A 9763-nucleotide genomic window follows, 5' to 3' on the forward strand; every position below is an offset into this window, starting at 1 on the left:
CATTTTTATTTTGTCCTGGCTCTTAGACAAACAAAGTAACGGACAAAACTTGTTTTTGTGTCTAGGAATTTTATTTTATTTTACGTTGCTGAGTTAAACTAACACGTTTCTAAATACTTAACAACCAGCTAGAGCAACCGAAAAAAGCAACTTTTTTCAACCCCCTTTGTTTTATCTAAGGGAGATGCAGTAAGTGCGTTGTAACATGAGTTGGTTTATGTGGCTGACTCAATTTTTGTATGTTTTTTCGTTCACATAAGATTACCTGTGTAAATGAGGGATTTAATAATAATAATAGTTTCTTCCTGAATAAGTTGTCAATTCAATTCAATTCAGAGTTGCTACGCAGAATTTTCATGTGGAACGCCCCCTCAACTTGGACTTGCAAATCAGAAAGTTGCAGCAGACCAAAGTACCCCAAGTTAGCAATCCAAGATAGCAGGACCGAAATAAACAGTTGTAAAACTGTAAACTTTTAAATGTGTACTGCAACTGTATATTTTTGACTCACTAAATAAGCCATACACAGAGCGCTGATCAGGCTCTATCCATGAATGTGTTTGAAACTCAAAAGTATTGTGTTGTACTGCTAGTATTACCCGAATGACTCTATTCTACAAAACAAATCCTTATTTTCTCACTTTTTCTAGAACAAGCTAACTCAGGAGTGACACGACTCCTAATTAAAACTCCCATGCCACTGGTTCACTCACTGTCTCATCTTGGACCACTTGCATGCCTCCCACCAGACACATTATTAAAAGTCCTTTTTGAAGGACTTTGGTTCGAACTGGTGCATACATGCGGGAACACTCAAAATCCCCAAAACATGCTTTTTTTTGGGAAATTCTCTGGCCAAGTCATCCAGCAGTCACAGTTTGTCCCTTGTTTGTCAGCACTTCACAGATTCTTGCATTTGCTCATTTTACCTTTTTGCAGAGCATTAACTTCAAGAACTGAGTGTTCACTTGCTACTCAATACATGCCTCTCCATAGCAGGTGCCATTGCAGAGAGATAATCAGAGTTATTATTAGCACCTGTCGGGGATTGTAACATTTTGCCTGATTGGTAAAGACAATTTGGAATAATTAGCTTCTTACACAATAAGCCCATTTGGAAAACCTGAAAGGTGTATAATAGTAAAACTGACAAAATGAGTCTTCATTCTGTCATTTGGATGAAAAAAATTCTATTGAGATATTATGGCAGCATCCATCTGTCTGTCTGTCTGTGTTTTTTGTTTTCTTCTAGCCTTGTTTCTAGCACAGTTGTGTTGTATTAAGAACTGATCAGCTGCTAGCTATGGATGCTCTAAGCTGTGAGTCTACACAATACAGTACAACTTAACTTTTCTCACAGAATTGGAGTTAAAAGAAAAAGTTGTAAACTTCCCACTGTAATTGTTTAGAATCAAATGTCAGATCAAAAGAGCAAGACTAACTCATTTACGTATTCAAGCTGAGCTGAAAGAAAGTAAATACCGGACCTATATTTGTCAGGCAAAATCCAAATGAATGAGAGAATAGTAACTAGCCAATTTGGCAGAAGGTTTTCAGAGAACATTATTTCCTGTTAAACAGAAACTATTTGGGTGCTTTGACTGTTTTTTGTTATAGGAGTCAGAGCTATATCTTCCAGCTTAAGGGAAGTGATTCCTTATGTGTACTGAAGCTCCTTTGAACTCTAAAAGAAGAAAAAGTTTGGGAGAAAAAATGGGAGGGAACTGCATAATCAGTGAATCTTTGAAGTTAAAGGAACAAAGTGATTTGAATCTGCAAAGATATTCATGATTTCCTCCTTTATAATATCAACCTAGAAGGTGATGGTTAACGCCATGTACGTTATTGCATTTTTAAAAGAGGACAGACTCTCACATAGCAGATGACTTCACTCACCCTCTGTAATTTAAAGTCAAATTCAAAGAAAATAATTTCAGCACCCAAAGGAGAAAACTGAATTTTCCACAGGTTCATTCCTTACACAGACAATCCCAACGCCAGGATTAAAGTCATATTACTCCTCATATGAATTAAAAAAGACATGAGCAGTTCTTTTGTTTGGCTGCAGCCTCAGAGAGAAAAGAGCCTGTTATTCCTGTAGGGGATAAGGATATAGTGGGGTACATGAAATACAGACTTAAAGATTTAGAAAGATTGTTGAGTTCCGAGGCCAAAAATGCAATAAAGAAAGTCAATTTCAGTGGTATTTGGAACTAAACAGACCATACAAAACAATGTAATAAAGTGCAATACATTAAATAAATACTCCAGCAATTTAATATTCTGCTTTCATAATAATACTGGTGATCTCCAAAGATGCAACATTAAAAAATAAAAACAAAACAGAGGTGAAATTAAGATGAAACTCAAAAGCATCTTTTATTAGACAGTCTTTAGTAAACCTTTAAAGATGTGGAAGGGTACGGAGCTGGCCCAAGGAGACTCTCCCCAAAACAGGATCATTATGAGCTACACAGGAAGGAAAAATAATGATATGTGCCACGTTTAGATTGGACCCATGAATAAACAATGACATTTTATCCTCAGCTGGGTGTTGGCGTGAAAAATAGATCCGGCTGTGCAACATGGCTGAATCAAGCTTTGTTAATATCACAAAATATTTATCACATGTCATGAAAGATGCATTGAGCTCCCTAAATACCTCAGCATGAGAAGAAAAAGTCCTCATCTCTGACATTAAACGTCCTGTGACATTCGGCACTGTGCCTTGGGGCAGTTCTTATCTCAATGCTACATAAACAGTTATATGTGTTGCAGAATGTGTATTGAATTAAATATATATATATAGACATTTTTATGTGATTCAAGCAAAGCCTTTCCCACATGTTTACAGTCATGACTGCATGATGTCTCTCTTACGTACAGTCATATGGTGGAAAGAAACTGAATGATTTATTCATGGACTGTACTGTACTACCCTGAAGCCAAATTTTCTGCTTTATATCCATATTTTTTTCTAATCAAATATATTAAATTATAAGGTTTATTTGCTTTAGTGATTGTTACTTCTGAATTTTGTCTCCTCTTTTGTAAATCAAACTCTCATCTGGTGCCTCATAAAACTATATATGAACTAGCTTAGCTTCCTACTACAGGGAGTGTCAAACATGTGGCCCAGGGGCTAGGAAAGGCCCACTAAAGGCTTCAATTTGGCCCACTGAATGGCTTTAGAAAATAATTTAAATAAGAGAAAGGAATACATTTTCGACTCGTAGCTATATTTTGGTTAGTTTTACAGTCTTCTCATAGCCTGGCAAGCTACACCAGAGTAAGTAAGTAAAACATAAACCATTATAAACCATTAAAAAACAGAAAGGTTCCTGTTTGTTAATGCTTACTTTAGAAATTTCAGTTGTTGTTGTTGTTGTTGTTGTTTTTTGTTTGTTTTTGTTTTTTACAGTGGTTCCATTGTAAAATATTAAAAGAGGGATATTTTCTCTGAACTAACAGAAAATTTCAGATTTTCTTCACAGTAATTAAAAACTGAATGGGCTGCCAGGTAATTATGATAAAAAAAAATCATTAGTAAAAGTCATGAAGGACCTTCACTTCTAAACAAGCTCAATGCTCAAAAACATGAAAGGAACTCGTCACAGTATATCACAAAGATGATGCTGTTGGCAGCATATTGTTCACCACAGCATCTCCAGACTCTTTCGTGTCTGTCACATGTGCTCAGTGTGAACCTGCTGTCATTTCTGAAGAGAACAGTGCAGTGCCAGTGGCAGACCTGCTGACTGAGCTGCATGCCACTGGTTTATGAGCACAGGTCCCATCAAAGGACATTGGACTCTCATGTCATGCTCACTGAGTCTGATTCTACTGCTCTGGCAGTGATCCCCCTCTTCCTCCTCGTGCAGTGGAGCAGATACAGGTCCCGCTCCTGGGCTGAAGCCCTTCTATGGCTCTCTTCCACTCACTCATGTAGCAGCCTGTCTTCTGGTATCTCCTCCACACTCTTGAGACTGTGCTGAGAGACACAGCAAACCTTATTGCAACAACACATATGGATTGTGCCACTCTGGAGGAGCTGTGAAACCTGACTGAGCTGCAGGTCTAATGCAACCTGAAGTGACAAGGGAACTGGCAAAAGGCAAGGCTAAAGAAAAATCAGTCAGGAGGGATAAGAAGAGACCAATGTTCTGTTCAAAAGCATTCCCTTTTGGGGGGATTGCCTTTTGTTGCCTCTGCAGTGCACCTGTTGTCACTTCCATTTGCAGCAATGTAGCTGAAATTGATGCACAGTGCTTTATACTTCCCTGAAGTTTATCTGGTCTTGTGTTACACTGTGATGGTCAAGTGTTCCCTTATTTTTATTTTATTTTTTTTGAGTAGCATAGTTTACACTCTTGTAGTGGTCTTTTTACTTACATAAAGGATCTGAATATTTCATGTACTGATTCACTGCCTGGTTTGAAGCTGATGTTGTACAGAGGATATTTTTCCTCCATTTACTATTCTTTAAACAAATTCAGCTGCCACCAGAAACTGAAGTTGGCATTTGAGAGATGTTATATTTCACAATACAATCTCATATTATTTATGCTGTATATTAAGAGCTCATTGTTACATATTTATATTACAGGGTGATTCCAATATGGTAACTGGTATGATTACTTTTAAGCTGTGGAAATGGAAAATGGGAGTGAATAAAGAATTCACTATTTACCAACATGGAGCTCCTGGCAGTACCATCTGCATATCCTCCTTCACCACATCCATGAACATTTTCTGCGAGCTCACTCTTATCCTCCTGCTTGGCGTCGTCATCTTCTACAACCTTTCTTCAACAAAGCCACCGTCCCTCCTCTGCAGTTGTCCAAACCATCTCACCCTAGTCTCTTTAACTTTGTCTCCAAACTGCTCAACCTGAGCTGTCCCTGTGATACTCCCTCTGATTCTAGTCCGGTCCATCTTGGTCACATCAAATAAATAATAATAATAATTACTGATATATGATCGGAGTATCCACCTCCTGTCTTTTTATTAGTGACACTGTCTCCAAAACATAATTCCTAGCAGGTCTCACTACCATCTTGTAAACCTTCCCTTTTCCTCTTGTTGCTATCCTTCTGTCACAAATCACCCCCGACACACATCTCTACCTGCTCCACCCTTGCTTCACCTCTCTTTTAGTGCAATTCAATTAAATTCAGTTGCATTTATATAGCACCAAATCACAACCAAAGTTGCCTCATGGCACTTAATATTGTAAGGTAAAGACCCTACAATAATACAGAGAAACCCCAACAATCAGATGCACACTGTCCCTATGTGTCAATTTGTGTGCTGTATTGTAATACTGTTTGCATAAAATGTATTTTGTACCAGCTCTTCACTGAAGTCGTGTCAGGTTTAATAGACCTTGTGGTCGGTATATAGAAACACCCGTCCATCCATCCATGTCGTTGCAAAGGCTGCATCCTGTCCCAGCTAGGCTGTTGCTGAGCCACTCCCAGAGTGACCAACAACCATTCATGTGCACATTCAATAATACTAATAATAATTCAGTAATACTGAAATACATACATGTATTATCCATGCCACGCAGTGGGCTAAATCCTGTAAAAGTAGATTGAAAAATGCATGGAAGAAAACATGTTTGCTCTTAAATACATCACAACTGCTCATAGAAAAAATACAGCTAGGGCCATAAATTACCTACTAGGCTGTTTAAAGGTTAAACTAATAATTAATATTGAAAATGTATTGTTGTGAATCTAATATTACTAAAATATTCCAAAAAGTGTTGCTCCCTTCTGTTAAATGCTTTATTGCATGATGTTTATATTACTGTATGTATTATTTATTATGGATATAATAAATAATATATAATGCATCAATTATATAAGGATAATTGATGAACACTGATAATAGGCAAGCTGCTGTCCGTGGTACTGATCAATGTTTTGGCCACGCGGGTGTCGGTGCTACTCTCCAGGCCGGCAGGGGGCGGCAGAGCGCGCAGCTGCTACATTTGATGAGCAAAAGGAGCTAAAACGTGAACAGCAGCAGCCGCAGCGAAAACATGGCGATTCCCGTGAGTGCGGCTCGTGTCTGTCGCCTGGCAGGACGCACTGTTTCCTCCCTGTCAGCCGGACACAGGCGGGTTGTCAACCTGCCAGCGAGGACCTGCTTCATCTCCACATCCACGGCCAGCAGTGAGTTAATGTAGTGGTTAAAGAAAGGTTAGCTTTTGAGCCCGCCCCCTCAGAGGTCAGTGTCTCAACAGGCGTAACCTGACAGCTAACGGCTTATGTTTGTTAGTGTGGTTGGATTCTCCGTCATGGCCAACCCTTTCTGCAGTAGTAAGGGCTGTAAGTGGTCATAAAATCCGAATAAATTTATATTTAAAGCAAAAACAAAAAAAACAAAGAAAGCTGTGCGGTTACGCCTGACTGATGTTTTCACACGGAGCCGTAGCTGTCTTTGTACCCTGAAATTCACGCCCATTGGGACTAAATTTTTAATAAACATAGACCATAGTATGTGTGCACAGTGTTGAAGTAATAGAAGTTTAAACTGAAATAAAAAGCAGCGAAACAAGTACTGTCCGAAAATGGGTGCATTAAGCTCCTGCCTTCAAATGTGTACAGAGTTAATGTGCTGCTGCTCCTGTTTTTCTGAGTAAATGTACTTTTAAATTAGCAGTTTTATTACTTTTCTAATGTTCATATTGCATTCAGATAACACTTGAGCACCTGTTGCATACTAAGATCTACTGTAGTCAGTTTAGTCATTGTACAATAATGTACAACAGACCAATGGGCTTAAACCTGGGAGAAAAATCAGGGTTTTTAACATTTCGAGTTGCCAAGTAATGCACTGATAATTGTTGGCAAGTTTAGAAGCTGTCTAAAAGCAGAATGCATGATTTGCAAATCTCATAAACCTGTATTTTATTCCTAATAGAAAAGAGAAAACATATCAAATGTGTTTGTTTTGTTTTTTTTAATGAAAAAATATTAGCTCACTTTGAAGTTGATGCGAGCAATGTACCTCAAAAAAGTTGGCACAAGAGGTGCCACTTTGGCTCAGTGGGTGAGTAGGTGAACACATAAGAAAAGACTAGGAAAGTAAGTGTTCATTAAGGGCATCTTGGAGAGGGCAGAGTTTTTCAGGAGTAAAAATGTGTAGAGGTTCACCAGTCTGCAAAACAAATTAATCTACACGTTGTGGAACAATTCAGGATAATGTTATTCGACATAAAATTGCAAAGACTTTGAATATCTCATCATCTACAGTGTATAATATCAAAAGATTTAAAGAAACTGGTGAAATCTTTGTGTGCAAGGGACAAAGCTCAAATACTGTATTGGGTGCCTGTGATCTTCAGGCCCTAAGGCAGCAAAAAAAAAAAAGGCATGGAAACCACTGTGAACACAGTTCACTGTGCCATCACAAATTCAGGTTAAAGGTCTGTAAAGAAAAAGCTATATGTGAACGTGCGCCAGGAATGCTGATGTTTTCTCTGAAAGCTACTTTAAAATGGACTGAGTCAAAGTGGAAAACTACGGAGCCCCACAGGGGACATGGGAGAAAAGAAAATTAAGACGGACTTTTGCGAGATCTCGCAAAACTAACTCGGGATCTCGCAAAAGTTTCATACATCTCCGAAAACGTCGGAGCACTTTTGCAGATATGTGATGTCTTGTAAACCGAGCAGATATCTGACATTTACACAACTACATTCACGCCTCAAAATATCTTAAAAGTGTATTTTGTGACCCAGAAAGAGTAATATTACAAATAAGTAGCTGCCGCCATTGTTGGAATTCAACTTTTGCGAGTTTGTTTTGCGAGATCTCGCAAAAGTCCGTCTTCATTTTTTTTTTTCTCCCATGTCCCTTGCGGGGCTCCGTAAACTGTTCTGTGATCACCTGAATTGAAATTTGAAGTTCGTTTTGGAAAACATGGACACAACATCCTTTGATCTGAGGAGAAGAGGGACCGTCTGACTTTTCATCAACGCTCAGTTCAAATGCCTGCAACTCCGATGGTATTAAGCTGCTTTAAGTGTATATGGATCTGACAACTTGCACAGCTGGAATGCCACCATAGGTATATACAGGTTTTTAGAGCCAAGTATGTTCCAATCCGGTGACGTCTCTTCTTAGGCCTCGTATATTTCAGCAAGATAATGTTAAACCACATTCTGCATCTATTAAAACGGCATGGCTTTATAATAGAAGATCCCGGGTACTGAACTGGCCTGCCTTCAATGATGCACATGCATTTGCAAAAGAGACGTACAGCACCTAGTAACTGAGGCCATATATTTTTAAAGCTGTCAACTTATTTAATCACTTCTCAGTGGAGTGTGTGTGTTAGTATTCAAATACTGTTGGCCTGCGCTATCAGTGTCCCAGAATTGATTTCAATATTATTTATGAGTTGGGACTGCTTGCACATTTGTCTCCCCCCCCCCCCCTCTCTCTCAAATCTCAGTGTAACCACAATAAAGTGATAACTAATAGCCCGGATCACAGCATCTTCTGAGAATCGAATTCAACAGTATTAGAAAAGCTGGTATGCAAAGCGTCCAGGTTTCTTTATTGATATGAAAGAAAGGAGAAGAAGGTCAACTTTTTAAAGGATACAAGTCTCTCTTGCTTAGTTTGAACTTTTCTTGTAGCCCATGCTCTTTTGCTTTATTTTTTCACAGGCAGGCAAATCACAGATGGAAGAGATTTTTTTTTCTTCCACTAAACTGATATCAAACTTAAATGAGTCGTGTAAAGATACATTCCTGTTGTGTCTTTATCTCTAGGTCTGCAGTTCAGGCTCAACGAGCGAACAGCCCACAGCAGTCTGGACCTCTTCAAGAAAGACACAGGCGTCATCTATCGCATGATGGGCCTTGACCCCAGCCAGGTCCAAGATGACCCCGAGCGTTTCCGGGACTGGGCTGTCGTGTTCGGCGACAAGAAGATCAGCAGCGGACGACACTACTGGGAGGTGACGGTGAAAAAGTCTCAAGAATTTCGTCTGGGCGTGGCCGAGGCGGCGATGTCCAGAGACGACTGCGTGGGCACCAACAGCTCCTCCTGGGTGTTTGGTTATGCTCAGCGGAAGTGGTTTGCCATGACCAGCAATAAGATAGTTCCCGTGACACTGGTGGGCAAGCCGGACCGTGTTGGGATCCTTCTTGACTATGAAGGGGGTTTCCTGGGGCTGGTTGACGTGGAGCAGCCCAGGATCATTCACACTGTTAGGTGTCAGTTCAAGGCCCCTCTGTGCCCGGCGTTTGGACTTTGGGATGGGGAGCTGCTCACACACTCGGGTCTGGAGGAGCCCAAATGCCTGATGTGAAGCTGGATGGCGTGATTGTTGTAAAGGTCGGGAAAAGTAGCAGGCTAGGCTTGTTACCATGGCAGTACTTATGAGAACAGTATCTTTAATAAGTGGAGAAAAGAAAGCAATATCTTTATGCATCATGTCTACCTTAATTACATTTTTGTGTGTGTGTGGTCCAGATGTTTTCTAACCATCCAGTACTCTGTATGTCCTCAAGCCTCAGGCAATTATAAGTGTACCTCATGTGCTACCTCTGAGAGGAACATCAGCTGCCAAGTTGTTTTTGTTTTGTTTTTTTACATTGAATGTGCTGGCATTACCCACCTTTGCAAACATAAGTCAACACAAAGCATTTTTCAAGCTAATGTTCACACTCAAATTTAATAAAATAACTTCACTGATGCTGCTTCTACATTCTTTTATTTACAACAGTTTGTCATTTACA

The 9763-nt window shown here is 39.6% G+C and overlaps 1 protein-coding gene across 1 annotated transcript; it reads left to right on the plus strand.

Moving 5' to 3' along the window:
* Positions 1-5997: 5997 nt before the first annotated feature.
* Positions 5998-9720, plus strand: spryd4 (SPRY domain containing 4). The gene is made up of 2 exons (XM_084916981.1): positions 5998-6182; positions 8792-9720. The coding sequence occupies exons 1-2, from the start codon at positions 6050-6052 to the stop codon at positions 9331-9333; spliced, it is 675 nt and encodes a 224-aa protein (XP_084773107.1). The 5' UTR covers positions 5998-6049; the 3' UTR covers positions 9334-9720.
* Positions 9721-9763: the final 43 nt, after the last annotated feature.

The sequence above is a fragment of the Perissodus microlepis genome, chromosome 20, assembly GCF_051167445.1.
Source record: "Perissodus microlepis isolate ML-2025 ecotype Zambia chromosome 20, ASM5116744v1, whole genome shotgun sequence".
NCBI lineage: Eukaryota > Metazoa > Chordata > Actinopteri > Cichliformes > Cichlidae > Perissodus > Perissodus microlepis.